The sequence below is a fragment of the Leptinotarsa decemlineata genome, unplaced genomic scaffold, assembly GCF_025532065.1.
Source record: "Leptinotarsa decemlineata unplaced genomic scaffold, Ldec_3_MD MMD2_tig00026314_RagTag_RagTag, whole genome shotgun sequence".
Classification (NCBI taxonomy): Eukaryota; Metazoa; Arthropoda; class Insecta; order Coleoptera; family Chrysomelidae; genus Leptinotarsa; species Leptinotarsa decemlineata.
Window position 1 is genome coordinate 12275584 of NW_027412684.1, and position 26350 is coordinate 12301933.

The window sequence follows — 26350 nt, forward strand, 5'->3', positions numbered from 1 at the left end:
GTTCAATCTGGAATTAAAACTAGTTAAATCCATAAAAGAGAAATCGGCAGCAAATAACATTGGTTTCACGCGAGTTGATGAAGGCAAAACGGTCATAGCCATAAACAAGAAAGAATACCAAGAGAAGACTATAATCTTTCTAAATGCTGTCATGTACGATAGTCTCAGAAACAACCCCATCTATTTATATCAGTAAGAAGTCAATGCTTTGTTTACAGAAATAGAGTGGACATTTCCATTGAGAAAGTAGTCCATCCTCGAAGTTGAGTGGAGGCAACTTGCCTTTTTCATAATTTTTTTTCAAAAAATCCGAATGTATTATTGAACATCATGTGTTCATGAAAATTATTTGAATTTTGACAAAAATGCTGGTGAATCTAAAAGACTCTGAAGGAGATAGATTCAGTCATTTTGTTTCTCACTCTTTGTCAAAATTTAACTACAAAAATTCTCATCAACTATTTCATTTCTCGTCACCATTCAAATAACTGAATGACTTCAGGCTTGGAAATCCCTATTTGATACTGAAAGCTAACGCTGATGAGGAAGAACTGGAAGGAAACGCAAGATATGAAGGCTACTCCTTGGATCTCATTGCTAATATCGCCAAAATCATAGGATTCGAATTCGAGATACAACTGACTGAGTCGAACCAATATGGACATTGGGATGAGGTCAACGAAAGATGGACTGGATTGATTGGAGATATTCTAGAGAAGGTGAGCCCAGTTTATCGCCAATATGATAATGTAGCCATCTAAATGTTTTATTCCAGAGAGCCCACTTGGGTGTCGGAGATCTCACAATAACCCCTGAACGTCAAGAAGTAGTTGATTTCAGCCTTCCATTCATGAATTTGGGTAACTCATCAATGGTTATAGAATGAAAATACAATGACTGAAGCATGCTTTTCAGGAATCAGTATTTTGCACAAAAAGCAGAATATAGCGGATCCAAATAGGTTTGCCTTTCTTAAACCGTTTTCGGAAGAAGTATGGTATTATTTGGGCTACATGTTTTTACTGGTTTCGGTTATACATTATGTTATCCTCAGGTGAGTGAGTGTCTGAATGAAACGTCCAAAACGAATAACGTGAAACACTTTTTCCATTTCTACAAGTAACACTAGTCTACAATAAAATATTGAGAGTTGTTTTATATTTTCTGCGTAATTTTTATGTTTCTGATGTGCTGCATTCGAAAATGACTTGAAGAAATCTATACTGAACAAGCTGACATCAAAAGACAACAAAATAAATATTTATAATTGCGTAACAAAACTTATTATTTCACTTAAAATAAATTCAGTACTAGGAAGCATTAAACAATTGTTTTCAAGTGAGACTCCTTTTGGAACATTCTTGTTTGTAGGAAGCATCTGCAAGATCTATCTGAAGTCTGCGATAGTAGTCTGCCATCATGTTCTGATTTGTCAATCAGCCATGAGCCGTCTGATATCTGGTCTAACGAAAACACCTTTCTCCAACTTTGCCTCTGAGGCAACCTGGAAATTTTAATAATAAATATTTGGAGCACATCCCATATCTTAGAAGTGACTTCACGAATTGCTTCATGAATCCAAGCTCTCTGTGAGGCGGTGGTGAAAGAAATTTATAAGGAGGCAGCAAAGTTTCATGCAGGACGTTTTTTCCACCACATTTTAGAATGTTTTAAGTATCTAAGTTTTCAGAACACCTAAATACAAAGAAATCAGACCAGACAGTTTTTTGTTGCAGACTTGCACAATTTTATATCCACCCTAAAGGCATTAGTGAACCTGTTAACTCAATAATTTCAATTTGTCTGTAATACTCTTCTTCTTTTTCCAAAATTGATGTTTTTCTAACTTTCTACAGTCTATTTTGATGACTGTTGTGATGACTGATCACTGAACCACAATCACTTTTCCAAATTCCATCCAAAATATCCTAAGAATTCGTTATTGCACTACAACAGAACTCCTGCAGCGTTATTGGAGTTCGCGACACTATTTCGTGATTGTGAAATATGTAAATAACCACGAAAGCAAAATTATCCAATCTTGCAAAGCAATAGGTCAGCATCCTTCTGAAAGCTGTTTCTTCAGATAATCGACATCGTGTGGTGCCTCATTGAAGACAGAACTTTCTAGTGATAAATTTAATTATACTTGTAGGAGTAAATTCAAATATCATACTGTTTAAAATCTGTTTGAAATATGTTTTTTTCGTTAATCAGCTGTCGCTCCCATACGAACGACAACTCTCAGAAGTTGAGAAACTTCTCAACAGAAGTTGAGAATCTCAATTCTGTTTCTAATAAGAATTGGCTTCAAATTTTCATCTGAAGACTTTGATTTTTCACTTCCAGTTGTCCCAATATTCTTAGATAACTTGACCCTCTGATATAGGTAATGAAGATTTTGGACACGTCTAAAGTTTTAGAAACTTAAAATTTTCGTCTAACTACTTCTATGCTATTCCTTCGTGAATCTTAGAATCACTTACATAAATAGAATAGAACGTCAATGATAGTTGTAGACTATGAGTATCTCATATTCATTTGGCGAAACAAATTTATCGTTACAAATAAAGTTATGATTTCAATATTCAAAACTACAGCTGTTATTTCATTCTCAATTGATGAATTAGAACTATATGCACGAGGTATGGAATCATTTTACCATATCACTTCATGAACAACAACTGTATCATAGGTACAATAGTGAGCCACTTGATTACTTCAACTTTCTCCTGAGCAACAACATACACACCATCGATTTCAGTTTTTCCGACTTCCAATATAGGTATGAGGGGTATTCTCATAAACCACCCTCAATTTTTTTTTGACTTTCTACTATACTTTGCAAGTCTCACATAGATTGTTTTTCTGAAAGAATATCTGCAGAGGATTGGGACGATGCCTATCTTGATGAAGAATGTAATGATGTACAAGACAGTATATGGAGTTTCAAAAATACAGTTTGGAATGTATTCAGATCGATGGCAACCCAAAGCTGTGACAAGGCTCCAAAGTAAGTAGTATAAAAAATATTTTTTGTGATTTTTCACCAACAATTTTTTTGGAAATGGACAATATCGAAAGATGAATTGGGACAGTTTGTATAATGAAAACTTTCAATAGTTAATGTTAATGAATATGAAATTATTTCTGAGTAATAATTATGCGTAATTATATGCGTGATGTCAAATACTGCATGGATGTTCTGTAACAAACAACACCACTATGCGAGTATAATATGTCATTCAATTCTCGTGATTAACCATTGATAATAGAATATTTCAAAAAATCATGTCGAGGTTCGTTTCAAAATTTCTCAATCGTACAATTATTAAGTCCCATACGAGGAAGTCACTGGGTGCCAAATGAGGACAGTACGGAGGATAAGTCATCCATTCAAATTTTTGACTGCTCAAGAATTCACCTGTTTGAAGAGATGAGTGAGAGATCGCATTTTCATGATGATTCGTCGTCGGTGGTCAGTTTTACGAATTTTTCCGAAGACTTCCAGCCAACGAATGATCGTGTATCACTCAGAATTGAACGTTCAACGTTGCTCATGCAAAACAGTGACCCATGATCCATTCAGAAGAAAAAACAGGCAATCATTTGCTTCGCTGTGTTTCTTCCACGAACAACTTTTGTTGGATTCAGCTCGTCTCTATCTCATGATATATCACATTACGATCTGAATTATCAGTTCAAGAACTGCATCGATTTTGGACGACCTTCACGAAATTTGTCTGCGATCAAACTACGACCACCATGGAATTCACTATTTTAGCGATATACTGTGGTTTTTGATGGTGCTCTATCGTAATATAAAGAACAGAGTCCATCGACTCATTTTTGTTGCGATAATCCACGTCAGGAGTTGTGAGAAAAATCCAATGAAAACCTTCTCTTGAAATTTTCATGTAGTGGTCAAATTGATTTTCTCAACTCACTGTTAACAAAACAAATAGCACTTGTACATCAAAACATTGTCAGTACGTTTATGCTGAAAAATGTAAAACTTCATTATGATGTTGCCACATTTTACACATTGACATCAGTGTTGCCAGTTCTTTGCAAAGACCGAAATATATCTCACACCCTGGGTATATTATTCTTGATTTTTTATATTGTAAATTGAAATTGTGAATTTATTTGTATAGATTTACTTTGTTTATATAATCTTTTCCATGCTTTTCGTAAATTTTACTGAATTAGTAATTCGAAAACGGTCGGCCCAAATTGCTATAAGCAAAAGTATTATCAAAGCCACCAAAATTCATCCGTTATAATATCTGCTTCAGTATTTTCAAAATATGATAATTTCATTGATTAATAATTTCATTGCAATGTTATAAGAGGATCAGCTTGGGAAAATTTAAAATCGTAAAAATACAAAGTCGAATAAATAAGGAATATTGCTCATTCAAGAGCATATTTCGAAGAAATCCCAAAATTTAAGAAAATTAATGTCTCCATACACCAGAAACGTTGTCGGCAAGAAGCCTAAGTCATATCGGGTTAATTTTTTTTTATACATATAAAAAATTTTAACTGCTAATGAGACGAAACGTTGGAATAAAAATATGTAGGTTAACTTCATCTTGTATAGCTTGGAGTGTGCCAATTAGAAAGTACTTCTTAGTTTTCCATATCATTTCAAATAACGACAGAAAGAATTAAAACAAAGTTGCCAAACTCTGTTTTTTTCAAATATTCTCAGGATTGATGAAAATTTTCTGAATTTTGAAAATTCTTGGGGATAACCTTTATAATGGGCAAATTTCTCCCAATTCTACCGACTTTGTAACTTTCATAATTTCTGTTTTTTCATGTTTAATAACTTTGTCATACTAGAATACGTTCTTTTTGGATTTGTTGTGTTTCAATGACTATACAGGGTGTAACATAAGTACGATTAAATATTCAAGTGACGTATTCATGAGACAATTTTGAGAAAGAAAGTCTATATAAACTAGTGTCCGAAATAGCTTCGTTTCGGAGATACGGGGTGTTGGAATTGAATTTTTGTTTTCGCTTTCTGAAAATAACTCTTGCAAAAATTAAGTTATTTGCACGAAATCCGGTACCCGGTGTTTTTTTGACGTGGGAAATCATAATTTCGTATCAATTTTCATGTATCATCTAGAGGGTGCTGCGTACGCTGTCATTATTTATTTCAAATTGCCCTAATTTTTTTGACAGTAAACTTTTGGTACTTTTCATGAAGAAACCTTATTTCCACACCTTTTCCAAGTAAAGAAGGTACATCTCCTCAACAACGCTGGAGGTGATCGTTTTTGAGATATTTACAATTTTCTATATCGATGCATATTACTTTATAGCCAAATTTGATTTCAATAATTTTCGTCACTCTCCGCTTACAAATTGAGTTGATTGAATCGAGTAGGCTATGAAAGTTTGTTCATGAAAATAGAAGTTCGCTGTTACATTGTTAACTATTAATTGACAAATTCACAGTTCGGAATGTATAAAGTGATTTTTTGGTACCATGCCTGACTTTACGGATGCTGAAATGGCTGATATGGTTTTTGCATACGGCTTGGCTCACGGAAATTCAAGCGAGGCCAGATGTATCTATCAGGAAAGGTATCCCCAACGCGTGACTCCTTGTGCAGCGACATTTGCGAATCTTTTCCGGCGACTTTCCGAATCTGGAAGCTTTGAAACAAATTCTGCAGTAGGACGGCCACGGACTACAAGAACTGTAGAATTGAAGGAGGCGGTTCTCGAAGAAATCAGTGAACATCCAGAGACAAGTAAAAGAAAAATTAGTTAAACTTCAAGTGTGGGTCACATGACAGTGTACAGAATTTTAAAGGAACAGCAATTGAATCCCTATCATATTCAGCGTGTCCAGGCACTTACGCTACGTAATTTCCAACCACTTATCGAATTTGCTAGAAGGTTTCAAAGAAAAGTCGAACAACATCCGCAAATTTTATCGAAAATCCTCTTCACAGGCTAATTTTTCAAGAAATGGTATCATGAACTTCTATAACAACCACATTTGGGCGGAAGATAACCCACATGCAAAAACGCAAACTCATTTCCAAGACAGATTCTCTTTCAATGTATGGGTAGGCAAAATTGGGGATTATTTAATTGGACCTATTTCTCCCCTTACATTTGAATGGAGATGCTTACCTACATTTTTTGGAACACGAGCTTCCCCAACTTATGGAAGATGCTCCCATTGATCTCCATAATCACTCTTGGTGCATGCACGATGGAGCTCCTGCCAGAAAGCTAGACATTTTTCAGACGTAGCTTATCCCCAACGATGGAGAGGAAGATAATGCACTGAGCTTTGGCCCCCGAAGTCACCGGACCTTATTTTCGTCGATTTTTTCTTCTGGGTACACCTTAAACCTCTTGTTTATGCTAGCCCCAATGAAAACGAGAAACTGTTGAGGGATCGCATCATAGCTTGTTGCGAAACGATAAGAAACACTCCGGGCATTTTTCAACGGGTGCGGAATTCTTTGATGAGGAGAACAGAAGGTTGTATTACTGTTGGGGGTCGTCACTTTGAACAGTTGTAATAGTTGTTTCGTTCAATTTTTATATGTTTGTTTTCTTAATAAATAACATAGTAGTACTTCTTTGAATTGTTTTTTTACAAACTCCGTAACATAGCACTTTCTAATTTAATAATTAAACCTGACAATTTTTTTCAATTTGGATTGAATGAGCAGTTATTAAGAAGTCTGTAGGGGTATACTGCGTATAAAGTTTGATGAGAATAACCAAAATTGCAAAAAACTTATGAGAAAAACCTAACATTTTATAAGAAAAGGTTGTTTATTTTGACGACATTCACCACATACTTAGCTTTTGTAATGTTGTCAACAACTTCACTTAGCGCCCTAGGAGCTAAGTAATATGCATCGATATAGAAAATTGTAAATATCTTGAAAACGATCACCTCTAGCGTTGTTGAGAAAATGTACCTTTTTTACTTGGAAACAGTGTGGAAATTAGGTTCTTTCATGAAAAGTACCAATTGTTTACTGTCAAAAAAGTTAGGGCAATTTGAAAAAAATAATGACAGCGTACGCAGCGCCCTCTGGATGTTACATGAAAATTAACATGAAATTATGATTTCCCACGTCAAGAAAAATCCCGGGTACCGAATTTTCAAAATGAAAAAAAAAATCAATTTCAACACCCCCTATCTCCGAAACGCAGCATTTTCGGACACAAGTTCACATAGACTTTTTTCTTAAAATTGTCTCAGGAATACGTCACTTGAATGTTTTAATGTACTTATGTTACACCTTGTACACCAATTTCAAAACCTCGCCTCTTGTTCATAATATAATTCGTCTATTATTTTATGAAACAAACGTCTCTAAGACCAAGCGTATAATTTGACGACAAACCGGACGAGTTTTCTTGAGTCACGGTAAGTAACTCAGCTTGCTGTACTGGAGAGGAAAAGGTAATTTCAAATTACCTCTGTGTAGATGAGACAAGATGTTTTCCAACCTAATTACGAAAGAAATGGTTCTTTCCGCAAGAAAGCCTTCTCAAAATGAGATTCACGAAAAGTATCTTGAATTAGAATCAACAACGTTAAAAACTCGTGTACGAGAAGATATTGCTCTCGAGAAAGATCTCACTGAATACAGCATTACAGATGTGTTCGGAACGTGGATGAAATAATAACTGGCCGAAATGGATTGTACCGTCATCAATACGTTTTTATCTTGACGTTGAAATTGATCTGAGTGCCTTCGTTACCTCATCAACAGAGAAATGTTTTCACGAAAGTGAAATATTGCGTTCCGGTGGCTTTTCAAGGAAAGTGCATGTTTGATCGATGGAGGTCAAGTTCATCAGAGAAAAACCCATTGTGAGTTATTTCAAATGAGCGTATGGCCTCTAGAATGGTTGAGGACATGGTTCAGAACTTCTCAGTATTCTACTTTATAGGATACAGGGAGGACTTAATTAAAACAGTTACATCAATTTATATCCAAAAAGTCGAACCATTGAAAAAACTACTGGGTTTCAAGTGGAGTATGAAACTAACTATCAAAAAGATTTTATTATTGATTTTGATGAAACAGCTAGAACATTCCTGTGTTCCCATTTTTCTGGAATGAAAGAATTATGCAAAGGAGAAGAAAATGAATAGTAAATTGATCCTGAAATGTAACTTCGCTTGAATGAAAAAATCAGATACTGATTCATTCAACTCATCACTACTTCTTTTGAATAACGTTTCGATAACTATCTTGATTCCCATCATCTAGTCCTTAAAGTATTTCATTAAGCGCTTTTTATCGATAAATTTGAACAGAACGAAGTGTTTTGAAATAATAAAAATTTAATTGATTTGAAATACCTATTGATGCCATTATGTGTGAAAAAAAATCAGTTTTTTCGTTAATCAGCTGTCGCCCCCATACGAACGACAACTCTCAGAAGTTGAGAAACTTGTGCGAGTTAAGGACCAACGAGTTCTTACCTTTTAACGTGTGATTCCTAACACGATTGCAGAATCGTCTCAGCTTCAACCAGATAAATTCTCTCGAGAAAAATATCTGGTCGAAGCAGGAATCGAACCTACGATCTTCCAATCGTGAGTCTGGCGCACTACCACCGCGGCCAATTTCACATGTGGGATAAAACATCGTTCAAATGTCCGCCACGACTTCTTTGGGTGGAGCGCATCCGAAACGTCCAATTTTCTATGACTCTGGCGCATGAATAAGGCTGAATTTTACCGATGGCTCGGGATGTGTTAGCTTTGAGGACCTCTGTGGTTTGTGGCGTATTCACTTGCGACTCAAGAAAACCACACAAAAAAGTCAACAGGGTCAAATCTCACGATCTCGGTAGCCAGTTTACATTATGCTCATTATGATTATGCTCTCAAATCGCTCGTGCAGAATATCAAATGGGTACTGCTCATCAGAAAGGAACCAAGCGACATTTTTGTGGAAATAAGTTTATGGCACTATACGACACATAAGTACTCTCGGGTATTAACGATTGAAAAATGACCCTACACTGGGAACTAGGTGATCATTACAGATACAGAATAAATCAGAAAGGACCTACGCCTGGTTCCGATTAGATATTCAACAAAACGTTTAGCAATGTCGCTTGGACTCCTCTTTGTGACTTGGTTCTCTTCTAATCATTGTTTACTTTCTAGTTACACTGTTGGTTAGTTTCGTACATAATCGTTCATCGTTCACAAACTTGGTTTTCTATAAAAGGCAACTATGGCTGTACAATGAAGGTGTCTATTGTGGAAAAAATTGATACTGCATCATATGGAAAGAGGGGACAGATAGGCAAGGGGCCCTGAAAGTTGGATCTGTACTGAAGAAGTTCATTGAAAATCATCTCAGTCCAAACTCAAAAACGCTGATGATGTGGTCAGATAGTTGCGAAAGACAGAATCGCAAAAGTTTTAATGATGAAAACAATTCTCAGCAATCATCAAACTTCAGAAACAGTTAATTTCAAGTATTTGAAAAAAACGCAATCAAATTCCAGATCTTGGACTTCGAAAATGAGTTTGAGAAGGAAAATAATAATGATTGAAAATTTCAATTTGAAATATATTCTGCATTAAACTCAATTTCTGTTCAGTTGAGAGTTTTGTTTCAGTTTCTGTCGTGAGTGGCGTTGTTCCACCCCGAGGTAAGTATACGTCTCTCCGGCATCCAGATGGTGTAGGATGCTTCCATCTACGAGCTGCACATCCTCTCCGTAGTCCCCACATCGTCCTCTTTTGAGATGAACCATTGCACATTTATCTATCCCGAATTTCATACCAATAGCATGCGTGTACTCTTCCACCACCCTCAAGGACTGACGGAGATCCTTCTCTCCAGAGGCATGAAGTTTAAGATCATCCATATAAAACAGATGGGTGACCTTGTGCCTCCGGTTTCCGGGGGTGCCACAGTAACACCCTCGAGTATTTCTGAGCGCAACGGATAATGGCAATGCAGAATAGAAGGGGACTGAGGGAATCACCTTGAAATACACCCCTTCTGGAAGTGACCCACCCTGTTTGGACTCTTGCTTGACCAGATGTTAAGGTGAAGCGAGTTCGCGAAAGTGGTATCAGTTGTTCAATGCATCTCACTATGTTGTCGGGTACCGCAAGGCATCTGAGCAAATGCAAGATGAGCTCATGCGAAACTGTATTAAATGCCTTATGGTAATTGATCCAGGCCATAGAGAGGTTACGCTTATATCGTATCGAGTCCTGCGTTACACATCTATCGATGAGCAGATTCTCTTTACATCCAGCGATTCCTCTTTTCGACCCTCTCTGCTCATATATCCGTTCGAACACTCGGTCAACTGCGGTGAGTATGTGTGTGTATAAGATGCTTGTAAACAACTCATAACACGAATTCAAGCATGTTATCGGTCTGTAATTTTTTAGAATCGACAAATCTCCGCTTTTAGGGATAATAACGGTCCACCCCTCGACAAACCAATCCGGAATCGGCTGCTCTCCATCCAGCCATGAGTTGAAAACTCTGGCCAGATGGCGGTGGGTAGTTGTTAGTTTTTTCCACCAATAAGTGTTCAGCCCATCTGGGCCTGGAGCAGCAAAGTTCTTGGAACCAACAAGGGCCCTTCGAACGTCATCTGGGGTTATCGGGTTGCGCAGTTCATTGAGCTCAGGCTGTCGAAGCTCTCTGTTGAAAGCTTCGAACTGCGCTAGGGCTGGAGTGTCTAAGTTGAGTGGCTGCGGGTGTTCATAGATATCCTTCCAGAAGGATTCCACCTGATCAGCGGTCGACGGATTTTCCACAGCACGTGGAAGCTCTTGGAATGAGCGAGAAGGTTTCTCGCGGAACCTAAGGTTTTCCGTGATACTTCTCGCTTGCCTCACTAGTGACTTCTTAGCAGCCACTAGCATTCGTATCCTATCAAGGCAGTGCTGTTTGGTGATCAGCAGCACGCCTTGGCTTAAAGTGTGATGGATACGTCGTAGATTGGCGGCTATTCGCCGCACTGCGGGCGTGAAAGGCCTACTGGTCGCCCTGTAATCCATCACACATTGGATACGAGACGCGTGTTGTCTCGCCGACGTGATCTTAGCCTCCATCTTGTGTACACGCCGTTCAATCTTCCGAATCGGAAGGCCGAAATCCCGGCCTTGCGATTGGACGACGTTATACACGGCGGTGTTGATTTGCCAGATGTCAGCCTCTTCTCTTAGAACACTGTGAACCTCCGCATCCAAACGAGCCAGTTCTTGTGGCTTCAGGGGGCTTAATCATGTGGAGCACCCTGCGTGTTCTGATTGTCGTCTCCTTTGGTGGTATGATGCGAGGCTCCTCTCCAGCCATGCCAAGGGTTGGTAGAACTGTCACTTCCAACACTTCGTTAGCAGAACATCCATTTTGATAAATCAATTCCATCATTTGCAGGTGTTATTGAATGCTATATTCACTCATGGTGGATACAATTTGTATAATTCTGCATGGAAATAATAATATGGCATTTTCTATCGATTTCGATCGAACATAGCTACTTCTTCTGAGAAATGAAGCTTAACTGAGGAAATTTCATGCCAAGAGGAATTCTCCAATATGCTACCTGATATCAACTCTGCTATCTCTCCTATCAATAAATGTGTCTTCATTGATACAGAAGATTACTCGAATTTGCATCATAAAACATGGAGATGATATAGCCCAAGATGTCTTCTGAATTCCTTCATCTACTCAATCTACTCAGTGAATTTTTTTTCTGAATCAAATTCTGATCATTTTCAGAGGTTTCTCAGCGAGGATAGCAACTGTTACCTGGTGGTTTTTCTGTCTGACGGTTTCAAGCATTTACATCTCCAACTTATCAGTATTCATTTCCCAAGCTAACAGCGACTTTTCCTCTATCAATAATGTAGAAGATCTTGCAAAACAAAACAAAGTCAAATACGGCCTTGTGAAAGGAGGTTCTACTGAATATTTTTTCCGAAACTCCAACTTCACTACATACCAGAGAATGTGGTCTGTAATGGAACAGGACCCTTCGGTGTTTGGACTGACTAATTCGGAAGGTGTTTCGAGAGTTGCTAGTTCCAAGAACGCTAAGTATGCGTTCCTCATGGAGTCAACGCAAATAGAGTACGAGTTGGAGAGAAATTGTGATCTAAAGCAAGTTGGGGATTTACTGGACTCCAAAAGCTATGGTATAACTATGCCTATGAGTGAGTATACAATGTTACCACATTTTTCTATTTAGAGTTCGTAGAAGAGGTAAAATATAGGGGATATCGCAAAATATGTTACAGAAAATATTTGATCGATATTATTTTGATTCGATGGTCGTGATACCCAGTGAGTTTCATTTTTTAAAAGATATGCAGTGGTGAAACATGAATTCAAGATCTGAGGCTGAATGGCAATCTAATTTCGTAAGAGGAAACCTTCTAGATCTGGAAAAGTAGGATAGAATATACCCTTATTGGCAACTGATATTACATATCAAGTAGCAAATCTGGTATTGTCCAAAATTACAGATCACTACTAGTACTGTAAACATGGTGAACATATTTTAGGGCCTTCTCAAATACTGATAATTTATGTTTGAAGAGCAGGAAATCATTTCTATGTTCATTTTTGAATGAAAAAATATTGGAATGGTGTTGAACTCGAAGAGATTCACTAAATTTGCTTTAGTTTCTGAATAATGTCTTTTATAGACATTTTCTACAACTTTTTCATTTAACTTTTTTCTTTAAATCAATTATTTTGTCCGCAAACCACGAAAAACCGTTTTTCACCCATTTTCACATCCACTCCTCCGCCCCTGCAAACATTCAGCTGTTGAATTTTTGCCCCAACATAACTGACTACCTTCCCAACCCATTCCCGTTGAGTTTACCCTGTAAGGAATTTTTCTGAAAAATCAGTATTTTTCAACATAGTACGCCTGGCCTAATAGTCTCCTCTCTCTCTCTCTCTCTCTTTCTTTTCAGAAGTGTAAAGCAGTTCCGGTGTTTATGAAAAAATTGCTTGGATTTTACGCCAAGGGATTTCTATTTCACCTCTTATTGAATTACTGAATTTTGATTCAGTCTACTACAAATAAGAACATAGTGATTTGAATTATCTCTCACTTAATTTTCCGCCAAAATAATTGCCAATATTACTCCCAGATCTTCTACAGATGTTGTTACAGTAATATCATTATTTCCTTAACGATCCATATGTCGGTCCTAGGGTATATATAGGTCATTTCTGTGCCTGAAAAACCGCTTATGTGATTGATTTCCAAATGTTACAGTACCAAATCACCTTGTGGTAATTTAGGACCGAGGTAGTGGTGAGAATCTCCATTTAAGACCTGTAACAAATAATATATTCAAATAACTATACATGAAAAGTTCATATACAGTTTGTTTCCTTCTATGTTTATTTTCACGAAAACAGCATTAATAATTGAAATTTTCTGTTCGATTGATTTTCATTGTTTGAGAATATGATTCAGTAACGATATTACTCGATACTGTAGTTTGGTGACATGATCATTGGACCATAATTCTGTCTACAATACTATATTCCCCATTAGCTCACTATCAGATCTCAACGGAATTTTAAATGAATAGTATTTTCATGCTCGATGTAATGATCCATTTTGAACATGAGAATATGTTTGGTTTTCAGAATTGACAAATATTTTATGTACTGTTTGGCATAAAGCTTCAAACTTTTTGAATCATATTGTATATTTTCACTATATCTATTATATCTGTAGTGGTCCCCAATGAAAACCTTGAGGAATATCGAAGGTAACATGAGATAGTGATATTTTCATCTATGTTTGTTTTCACAAATATGTAAGTTGATATGAATTTGGTCTATTATGTTAGTACTTATTTACACAGAATCGCAATCAAAAACTGTTCTTTCCATTGTTTTTTCAGTTTTTGAGGTAAAAATTCCGTTACTTTCCAATTCATTGATCTGATTTTATTTCAAATTGAATTTCGAAAGATGCAGTCACATATATGTCGTCTCGGAAAGAACTGAGTTGTAAATTGAATCAATGAGAAAATCAATTTCAAAGTTTGAATTGAAGGGGTTATATTTTTAGGAATGAATAATTTTTGGAAAAGAAAGTTTTTGGCTTTCTACTACTCCATCTTGATACAAAAAAAGATAAGGAATCTTCCAAAGAAAGGAAGGAAGTAATCAATTTGAAAATAAGTAACTCTATACATGTATATGTAGATCATGCAAAGAAGTAACTTTCAGACACAAACTGAAAGAACGTCCTCTTGAAACAGCTACTTTCATATAAACAGTGAATATCAGAAAAGAAAAAAATCTTTCGAAACAAATACTTCTATATGAACACTGAATTATACAGGAGAAACTTCTCTCTACTCAGTTTATATTTCAAACATTCGTTGTGGAAAAAAAATCAGGTATCATTCACATGAGTTCTACTCTAAATAAATGGTAACAAATTGCACTCACATGGAACACTGTCATCCTCACTGGTATACATCGATGTTTCGCCGTAAGACATTTGCCCTAAGGCTCTTCAGTACCAAATTGGATAACATTATAGAAAATACACACAATTAATTCATGAATTACGATTTTTTAATGTCGTAATAAGCTTGATCTGCTTATGTCATCGATGACATCGTAATGACATTCATTCACCTATTTGATTTAATCTCAGCCATGAGAAATCTTATTTGAATTGAAGGGGTTATATTTTAAGGAGTGATTAATTTTTGGGAAAGATAGTTTTTGGCTTCCTACTACTCCATATTGATAAAAAAAAAATCGTAATTCATGATTTAATTGTGTGTCTTTTCTATAATGTTATCCAATTTGACACTGAAGAGCATTAGGGCAAGTGTCTTACGGCGAAACATCGATGTATCGATGTTTCGCCGTATCGATGTATAGTGAAAATGACAGTGTTCCATGTAAGTGCAATTTGTTACCATTCATTTAAAGTAGAACTTGTAAATGATATCTGATTTTTATTCCACAACGAATGTTTGAAATACAAACTGAGTAGAGAAAAGTATCTTTTGTATAATTCAGTGTTCATGTAGAAGTATTTGTTTCGAAAGGTTTTTTCTTTCGTGTAATTCAATGTTTAAATGAAAGTAGCTGTTTCAGAAGGACTCTCTTTCAGTTTGTGTCTGAATGTTACTTCTTTGCATGCTCTACACATTCATGTATAGAGTTATTATTTTCAAATTGATTACTTCCTTCTTTTCTTTGGAAGATTCCCTCATCTTTTTTTGTATCAAGATGACGTAGTAGAAAGCCAAAAACTTTCTTTCCCAAAAATTTCAAAGTATACTGTTTCTGTCTTTATATAAGGCAAAAAGGCATATTCAATAATACGACTGAGGAACTAATATGACAGATTTATTTCTTGACTTTTTGCAGATTCACCTTATAAGAGTGCTATCAATAAGGCTATTTTGAAAATGCAAGAATCGGGACAACTAACTGAGCTGAAAAAGAAGTGGTGGAAAGTTGATAGTGATGAACCATTATGTGAAGTGAGTATGTTGATCAGTTGTCCAAGAAAATATAATGATTGTTTGAAAAAATTATAATAATTGTAATTGAAGGAAAAATATCCTTCGAGAAAGTGCGGAAAAAATTCAAACAAATCTGTGATGAACCTAGGGATATCATAAAATAATATTGATTCTGTGAGAAAAAATGTATTTCAACATTGTTTCAATGTAGTGAGCTGTTCAAAAAATAAGCTGAATATTCAAATTTCGCGGGTTGCGTACATTCAATTAGGTTAGGTAAGGTACAACCCGCAGGGGTTTATTGTGGCTCACACCTATTCACACTCGACCAAATGAATCCAGCTTCTTAACGAAGCCGATAAGTTTGTATGGTGGGTGGTAAGAGTACGGCTCTGTCCAACTCTCAAAACCTGATTCGGTCCCCAGCGGGGCAGGCACAAAGTATGTGCTCTGCTGTTTCATCATTTTCCAAACAAAGGCGACACACACTGTCTACCGACAGTTCGAGTCTCTGCATATGATGATTCAAATGACAGTGACATGTGAGAACGCCTGTAAGACATAGTAGTTCATCCCTACTGTAGTCCAACAACTGTTTGGTATCAAGCTTTGAAGGGTGAATAAACGCCTGGGGGAAAGCCAATCCTGGAAGAGTCTGCCAGAAGTCCATAAATCTTCTTGCCATTCAGGTGTTCAGTTTTTGTTTGGCAAAGCCTGGAGCGATGCCAATGATAGGTTGTGGTCTGATGAAGCTGCTTGTAGCATCCTCCTTCACAAGGAAGTCAGCAGCCTCATTGCCTTCCAGAACAGAAATTCAGACCAGAGATAATCTGTTAAGTCCTCTTATCGAGAAAAGTCGTTTTTGACAATTTGCTACCAATTTCCACGTTGCTTGGTAGAATCCAAGAGCTTTCAACGCCGCTTGACTATCCGGGAATATTTTGATTGACTTGTGTATGAGGTTGGATTCTTTTGATCTCTCCGCACATAATTCAAAAGCGTAAATTTCCGCATAGGTTCCTAGGCAGGTAGATATCTCTGTCCTAGGTCTGCGACTGAAAACACTCGCACCAGAACCGAAAGTTGTTTTTGATCCATCTGTGAACCAACAACTATCTGCTCTTAATATTTCCTTCTCCCGGAGGATTCAATTCGTAGTTGACAGTTGGAGGCGTGAAGTCAGAGGTGATTTCCAAAATGCTGTGACTTTCAGTGTCAACCAACAGTCTGTTGCACTCTGCATTGAATTGATTTGTGCAGTTCGCAATATGCATAAGTCTATATGCATTCCATCTAGCATTTCTCTATGACCGCTGATGGTGTGGTACTGATGACCAGACAAGCCTGTCTCTGTAAGACAGAGAGCTTCGCCTGGGTCGTTTTCTGTAAAGCCTTCGGCCACCAGGCAATAGCACCATAAGTGATCATTGGTCTAGCAATCATCGCATAAATGCAATGGATTTGTTTGGAACCTAAACCTCAAGTTTTACCACAAATCTTTCGACATGTCCATAGGGACAGTCTGGTTTTGTATAAAACTTCTTTCAAGTCAACGTTCCAAGTGAGTTTTTCATCAAGGATAATGCCAAGATATTTCACCTCCGTTCCTCCTGAATTCATTTTTCCATATTTTCTGTCATTTCATCTGACGTCATTCTTCTTTAATTTGACAGTCTTCCTCACCTCACATGAATACGTTTTTTCTGATACAGTATAATATTTGCCAGCTGATTTTTCGAAACAATTTTTCTGTCCTTTTTTACCAGGATGTTATAATTTCATAGAAACAATTGATTTCCGTCATGTTGTTTTCGAAAACGTTTCATCAAATGTACACCCATTGAGTTCTGCACCAATTTCCACAATCATATTGGTTGAAAAAATTGTTTTTTTTTTCCAAAATTCCAATGTTTTCAATTATTGATAGATCATATATTAGGTCTTTTTATGCACATTTCATAATTTTTTATTATTTCAGTTCGAGAACGGAGATAGTTCGAACGTAAATAAATTGACCTTCGAAGATACCAAGGGTCTGTTTATGTTACTTGGAATTGGTGTCATCGTTTCGCTGCTCCTAGCTTTGATAGAATTCCTCTGGAACGTGAGAAAAATAGCCAACAACAAAGATGTGAGTTGTTTATGAGTTTCTCAACAGTTCTCATTGAGGAGAAATGCACCCCATTTTCAAACTTTCAGATGTTATTTGATTTTCAGTTGAGTATACTCATGAACAAAGTGGGAACAATATTTTCTTTCATTTCAGATGTATTTCACGGATGTTCTGAAGGAAGAATTACAATTTACTTGTCAGATATGCACCATACGCAGAAAAGCCAGGTCGTCACAAGAAGAATAATATATTTTGTGTAATAATGTAGTAAAATATATCCCTCGGAGCACAATAGTATTTGATTGAGCCAGATATGGAATAGAGTGAATGATTGCTGGAATTAATTTTTCTCTACACCAAAATAAGCCACATTGTGAATATGCTATTCATCAGTTTTTTGAGGCACCCTTGCTGAAATTGTCGGAGTAACTTTCCCATTTCATATAATTTTGAAGTTGTTTACTTATTATTCTGACCGAATACTCCTTTCGTATATTTCTTTTTTTTGTCTGTAGTTTTGGTTCAATCGATGATTGCACTGAAAACCATACAATTTATACATACACATATACTATAAATTCTGAGGATGTGACTATGTACCAAAATACTTAAAAGACAATAAGATTTACACATACTGAAAGAAGGTGTCAACTAGCATATTTTGAATAGAATACTGTTTTATTTTTCATGGTACATAACCACATAATACTTCAGAAAATCATTGATCCATTTTGCTCGTGGTTGTGTTGCATAGTAATAATGACCATTCAATCAAAATCACTATAGATTACAATGAATACAGAAAACGGTTTTCTGAAAATCTATTCAAGAAGGAGACATGTCTTCAAAATGAACTCTCTCAGATAGGATTTCATGTAGGGGTGACTAGTGAATTCTTGCTGAAGAATCAACAATTGATGTTTTTAATGACATCCTGGATTGATTTTCAGAATTCCACTTCAGTCTTATGAACAGGTTTCGTGTGTTTTGTGAAACCTTACAATAAAATCTAGAAAATGTGATGGCCATGAAATAACTTACTAGGTACCTAATGATATCTAAGGGCATGTGTCTGCCAAACAGAATCTACAACGCACAGATATCAGCGGATATCTGTGTCCTTCTATCTGCTAAGGGGATGATTGTCACCTGAATTCCAATTTGTTCGATTCATCACCAATTCCCTTAATATTATCATATACTTATGGTCACCATCTCTATCATATATCTAACAGGTTTGAATCTGGCTTTATTGGCTCAAAATAAAACAGGGTGTGTGTTGGATCGAATTGGAGTTGTATTTTTTTTATGAACCAACTGTTTCTTACCTATTATATACTGTCACATCTCTATAGAATTTTCATGTCCCAGAAAAGGGACATGCGATTGATTCAAATTAGGGATTCTTGCACAAAACATTTTATTGAAAATGGAATTATGTGTGTACCATTTATATATATTTACAAGTGCATTCCAGTATTCAAAAAATATTCACACGATCACCATCGAAAATCCGAAATTCATTCGTATCCAACGAGACATGATAGTTTGATAAGGCTTCAAAAACATTATAAATTGTTTTTCTAACACTATTTATCTCTTGCAGGTGCAAAATGTTTCAATATTCTTCCTATAAATATAAGAAATAAAAAAAAAAATATTTTCATAGTTTTTCATTAACGGTTGCTTCTGTGGTAGCTGTAACAGAATATTTGAATCGATAAGGGGACTGTTGCTAATGAAATTTGATTTGTGAAATGTTCTATCTATATGTTTGAATATCATATATATGTGAATATGTGTTTGTATCCTATATGATTTTGTGATACTGAAGGATTTAAGAAACATTTTTATTATTTTTATGGGTGATAACCTTCGTTAGGAAATATTTCATCAGTTCGAATTTCCATTGTCTGATATAATATGAAATGATTTGAAAACCCAGAAAGAATATTTCAAAACTCAAAAATAACGGAAAAAATAACAATTTTATTGAACAAAAAACTGAAATTACAAAGAAATAACATACAAGCAATAATCAAAAAATGTAAAAATTTAAATATCAATACGAGCTGAAAATTAAAAAAAAATTTATTAAAAAGAAATGAAAATTTAAAATTAAAGGATTCCAAACAAAGTTACGTCACGACGTTTTGATTGTTAGTATCCACAATCGTCTTCGGGTGATAACTGGACTTATTCCTTCGATCCGAATATTTATAGGTCATTCGAGTGCTTTCACCTATCCTCTCCTCCCTCTCCCCGCTTCATTGGTTTCAGCAGGAGACGATCGTTTGGCGGGAGTTGGTCTTTTTCCGCTTGATTAGAGGTTTCCATATGTTACGTATCTCTACGCTGGCTTGGCTAAATGCATTGTTGGACAACATATACGCGGCTTCTTTGAATTCCAACTGAAAGACAAATTCTTTACGCAAGATGAGGGACTGCCAATGGTATCGCCACTTCCACCGATTAAAGCCAATATATATATGCACTGGTTTGAAACTCCGGCCATTGAAGAAGCCCACAAGATGCCCTGAGTCTGGTTGATATACGTAGACGACACCTTCATAATATGGAACCATGGGAATGCAGAGCTAGACACTTTCCTGAAGCACATCGACAACGTAAGTCCTTCCATCACTTTTACAATGGAGGAGGAAGTCCACAACAAATTGCCTTTCTTAGACGTATTGGTGAAGAGGACCGACACTGAATGGGAAACATCTGTATATCGAAAACCCACTCACACGAGACATTATCTGAACCAGAAATCCAACCACCATGAATCGACTGAAAGGAGAATCATCAAGATTCAACTGGACCGTACTTTTGGGCTCTGTAATACCAAGGAAGGTCTCGAAAAAGAACTAGGTATCATCAAAAATGACCTTCATCGGAATGGTTACTCCAGAGTGATGGTAGAACAGGCTTCAGCTAGAAGACAGCAAGAGCTCCACAAGGAAGAGGAGCCGCCACAACCAGCATCTACTTGTACTTCCCTACATCAGAGGATCATTGGAAAGGATAAAAAGGATTGGGTCCAAGTATAACATCAGGACCTGCTTCAGATCTGGAAACACTATCCGTAGCAGCCTCACGAAAACCAGGCCACCAAACGCGGACTGCGATTTCAAGAATTGCATTTACCGGATACCCTGCGAGTGCGGAGAATCATACATCGGTGAAACTAAGAGGCCCTTGAAAGTTCGCATTGCTGAGCACAAGAAACACACATAGCGAGGAGAAACCAGCAAATCCGGAATAGCAGAGTATGTTAGAACTTATCAACATAACATCAAGTGGGCTCAAGCTGAAATCATTCACAAGGAAGAACACTGGTTTAGGAGAGAAATCAAAGAAGCCGCGTATATGTCCAAACTGATAAAATACATCACGAAGCATTGTCAACCACCTACAAACAAATTTCGTTAGGAAATTTACGAGGTAAGGATAATCGAAGCACTATTAGTACTATGTAATGTTATGGTATACAATTTTGCTGCTACGTTGAATGATCTATTGGATAGGTTCTGAATTGGATATATTGGTGTGAATGGTGTAAAAATAGCAAAAACAGGTTATTCACAATCTCTGAAAGTTATTTCTGAATAGAAAATTGTATTCATCTTCGCAACTTCAAGTGCTCTTTTCGGCTCATATTAGAGCCTCTTAAAAATATTTTTCAAATTCACGAAGTTCTGCTTTCGAACATACTCTGAGATAGTAGGCTACTAGTTTTCATACAGAAACTTCAACAACCTGGAACATAGAAGAAAAATTGAGGACAATTCAATCCAGTGTGATATATTTTTTAAATCAAATCAGCGAAGTATTCCTGGATATTGAAAAATATAGGTTTTTTGACAAAATCCGAAGACATGCTGAGTGTCATTTACTCCAGAGTCGATCATGTCACCTGCTCCGGCAATGATGAATGAACAAATGAATGGAATGATGTCTGACAGTTGTTTGATGATTGAGGGGGTTCCTCAAGGATCATGTTTGGGTCCAATTTCATATCGTATGTATACGATATATGCGAACGATAGAGTGCTTTCATTCGCAAATGATGCTTTCGATCCAATTTTCTTTCTGTTTATTCAAAAGAAAGAGGATTTGTTATTTTCCATCAGAGGAATAAGCGAAATATTACATTAGATCCCATAATAAGGATGAGCAGATTGAACATACCGATCGAATAATATACTTTAAATACATCAAATGATGAAATATCTACCTTCATTGGAGTACTGCGAAAAAATCAGAAGTAGCATTTTTTTCATTTACACATTCCCAATCGCATCAAACAAATTCATTCTGTGGGAAGTAAATGTTGAGAAATACAATATTCGTAATGAATTCTCTTCATAATTGAATATTATACTTTGTTGTTTCCTCCTCCTTTTTTTATGTGTTTTCGAATTCATAAATCAATATACATGAATAGTTCAATAACACCTTACGTGATGTTTCACTATTCATGCTATTGAATATTACCAATTACCATTCCAAAAAACATCAAAATGAAATCATCAGTCTACTTGTTTTGGAAATTTCCAATTTCAGTCAGATCAGAATGAGAGCACAATATTTGTAGTGCCCTACTTATTTTGGACAGAGTGTGGATCGTTGCAAGTGATATCCCTGGATGACTAACCTATACAATAGATACTTCAGTCACTTCATATGAACTCTCCACTGGAGCTATGAACGAGTATGAGATATATCATGTCACTATTCCTTTCAACATTTATCAAAAGGTTACCAATAAAATTCGTACCTCGTTCTCGAAAAAAGTTCAAAGCGACCACCCCGTGTTCGACCCAAGAAGAATGAAGTTACAAACACAAAAGTTAATTACAGAAAAGTGCCTTGAACCACGCGAGGGCTCCCAACTTCCAAGAAGAACATTAAATTAGAAAAGCTCGAATCGTTTCACCCAACAAAACGGAATGAGTCGAAACTTTTCAATGAATGTCTAACGAGTATTATTCTCCACCATTTAACCTAATCATCATATCACTTTGTTACGCGAAAGGATGCCGACTTGCTCTTTGGCATAACTTCGGCAATAAAAAGGGATTCGCCATGGCAACGCGGACTATTTTTCCGCGAAAACGGCAGCTTGGATATTCTGGAGAACATTCCGGAGATGGATGCTGTACCTGGCATGTTTCTGATGATATTGTGTAGCGAGTTGTTTGTGGCAATACGACACAAGAAGTTGACTCGATTTCTGAACTCATCCATCAGCAAAGTTTGGGATTGCAGAACTGGGAATAATAATCGGAAATGGTGCAGTAATAGATTCCAGAAATGTCTCGGTGTACGTTGAAAGTGGAATATAACTTGTTCAAAATCCCAGCGATACATTTCTGTTCAGACTATGAGAATTCTACCGTTGTTTGGTAGGTATCGATCTCTATGAAAAGTCATAGTGATTGTGATGCCAGGAGATCCAGCGTATTGTGTAGCTGCCAATTTCGCTAGTTCATTTAGATTTACCCAGGGTGCACGTGTAGTATTCTACTACGGACGCGAACTAGCTTCACAGCCCACAGAAAATGCACAAATCAAGTCCTATCTCTAATCTCATTCATAGAAGCAGGCTTTCAGAATCAGCTAAAGATAACAGACGTCTTTATAGATCTGACGGATACGTACTGTATAGAGATCAGACATCATTTTCAAGCTCATGCATGTAATACCATGTAAGAATACAGTAGACCTGATGGATGATATGCTCTCCAATAGAAAATTCCGAGTACCCTTGGATAATAACATCAGTGTTCAGAAGAAGCTTAAGAATGACTTAACCACAGGGATCAGTACTTGCTTTCTACTGTTCAGTTTATATATTGCTGACATGCATGAAACGAGTTCGAGAAAGTTCGGATACGGATAGTTCGGACACTAGCTGCTAGAGACGAAGATATTGAAGACACCAAGGATATCCTAACAAACGACCTGCTGGCTATTCGTTTGATGATGATACGACGTTCATATATTCTGGCAAACTGAGATCAGATCTGCACAGAATTCAAGAAGACTTAGATAATAAATCCGACAACTAGTTTGCAGCCAATAAACTCGAACTTAATAACGATAAATCAGAGTATCTTTATCTTCCGTCTATGAATGCCATAGAAACTCATTCTGTAAATTTACTAGGAGTAACTCTGGATAGTGATCTATCGTGGAAACCTCATATTACCAAATTGAGAAGTGAACTATGCAGTGCTCTGTTCAAAGTATAACCAATTTGAATGCACTCAGAACAACATATTTTTCATTTTTTCATTCACACACTAGTTATGCTACTATTTTTTCTGGTGGTTCATCGGATTCTCCCTCAATTTCTCGTTTACAGAAAAAAGCTGTCAGGATCTTGTCCTGTGTCAGCTATCTGGAACACTGCCAACCTCTCTTTATTAAACACAAAATAATTCCCTTACCGTGTTTGTACATTCTATCGGGCAATACTTTCGCAAGTGGAGTTCGCAAGTGGAGACTGAAACCTAAGAACTGCAAATCTACTCTGAAAGCATGCTACTCAAACATAATAAACATCTTAAACTCCTAGGGGTTACACTAGACAGAACGTTGAGTTTTACAGAACATCTGTCGAAAACAGCAGCTGAGTTCAAAATGCGTAATAACATCCTACAGACACTATGCGGCACCACTTAGGGCATAGCCTCCACACTGAGATCTTCAGCCATGGGCTTGATATATTCAGCAGCTGAATACTGCGCCCGGTGTGGCTCATTAACGCTCACGTTGGCCTGGATGATGTCCAACGACTTATTATAAGTACGATCTAACCAAAATCTTCTTTCTGGCTCCCCACGAATAGCCACATAGTCCCTCCTCACCTCCGTAGAGAGCACGCTCTTGTCAGGGAATTCAAGAAGATCATTCACAATCCTCAACTACCGATAAACTCCGATACCCTCCGATACCCTGGAAACCGACTTCGCTCCAGGCATATCCCTCTCAGAACTAGAGAGGGTTTTGACATAAATGTCCGCTGGCGAGAAGAATGGAGGGTCAATGCTCCACTAGCCTACCACAACATGCCTTGCATATCCAGCAAACAACATGGATTCGACCTACCCCGCAAAACATTGTCAACCCTAAATAGAATAGAAAGGTTTTTACCCCCAAATGGGCTAAAAACCTCTCCCTCAGGTGCGACTATGGAGATGATATGCAAACAATCAGACACATCGTTTAAGACTGCCAGTGAGAGGCTACACTGGTGACCCTTCTGACTTCCGGACAGCGACTAAGAATGCAATTGAATATGTGACTTGGATGTTTGTTTGTGAACTTAATTTTGTGTGCCTTTTCATGCTTTTATACAATTATGTTTGTTATGCTTACTTTTGTGATGTGAATAATCGATACGCTAAATAAATCTATGAGCAGTGGTAGGAAATGGGCAAGAGGAGCGATATACATAGATCAATATACACAGGCAGGTATACCGTACCTTGGAGAAACGTCAACATATCTTCATATTTAGTGAGATTATGACTGATATCTCACCTGTTCAAGCTCCCCTGCTTCAACAAGATTGACAAGAGAAATGCTTCTTTTGAAACTTTCATCAGTTCCAAAGATAGAGACATCCACAACTTGTATAGATTCCTTCATTCAATAACCCAGCTGCTGCAAGGAAAAACCTTCTCCTTCGGGAAAAACTCGAAACATTTCGTGGCGTTAGTCTAAGAAGTAACAGAAAAAGATCAACTTATCTGTTTCATCGTTAAAAGTCCATACACCGGATTTCCTCTTCAGATCATCCAGATGAACTATTTGACGACGAAGATCTGCAACTCAGAACGAAGTTCTGTTGAGAAAGATTTCTTCACGTAAAACGAAACACTACCGCAACCCCTGTTTTACTATACAATAGCTTCCTCAGACATGTTACTTGAATTCGGTATGGATTTTCATCAATTAAGGAACAGTTCAATCACTTGGTTCCATCTCTTGGTTTCTGTCTGTCTGCTGATGAACAGGGCGATACATCAAAAATTGGGCTCATTTTCAATTATTAAGAGTATCAAGACAACTGTGGTTCTCCCAGGTGTGTTTCATACATCTCCTTGCGTTGTTATCTGTCAACAGTATGTCTCCTTCTATTCAGAAAAATCTGATAAGGTGAAAACAAATTTTTCGACGAAGTGATGAAAGTAAAAAATATTTTCATTGGCCAATTGGAAATTACGGTTCTGTGCTTTTGAAAATGTTACGGAAGATGGAAGTGGTACTCTGAAATGGAAATTTGTCTCTTATAAACTCCGTGACAGAGATGAGACTTATTGAGGATGATATGTGAAAAATTATATGAATTCACATTGTCTTCTGATCATTTTAAATTCATAATTCACAGTAAAAACTGTCGATAGCCACAATAAATAGTTGAAACACTCTAATATATATAATTGTCGCAGGGGAGCCCACGATGCAAAATGGGGATTCACTCGAGCGTCGTTGAGACATATTAGGTTGCAAAGCTTAGATGATAAGAATAAAAAAATGTATTCATAATATATACCTTTTCATCGATGGGGGAAGCGGCTATAGATTTTCAAATATGTAAAAATATACTGTTGCATGGACATACTCGAGCGCGTCAGATATTGATAGCATCAATGTCCTACGTAATTTTGATAATGATTGTATGTCAATCTGATCGT

General features: G+C 36.8%; 1 protein-coding gene across 1 annotated transcript in view; it reads left to right on the forward strand.

Annotated features, from left to right (window-relative positions):
• The window catches only part of LOC111514157 (glutamate receptor ionotropic, kainate 2), a 40222-nt gene extending 22291 nt beyond the window's left edge, over nt 1-17931 (forward strand). Inside the window, exons 8-15 of the mRNA XM_074181414.1 lie at nt 503-719; nt 776-860; nt 916-1054; nt 2876-3013; nt 11781-12214; nt 15429-15544; nt 17505-17657; nt 17793-17931. Of these exons, the coding sequence (XP_074037515.1) occupies nt 503-719; nt 776-860; nt 916-1054; nt 2876-3013; nt 11781-12214; nt 15429-15544; nt 17505-17657; nt 17793-17885 (1375 nt within the window). The 3' untranslated portion in view covers nt 17886-17931. The remainder of the gene's footprint in view (nt 1-502; nt 720-775; nt 861-915; nt 1055-2875; nt 3014-11780; nt 12215-15428; nt 15545-17504; nt 17658-17792) is intronic.
• Nucleotides 17932-26350: the final 8419 nt, after the last annotated feature.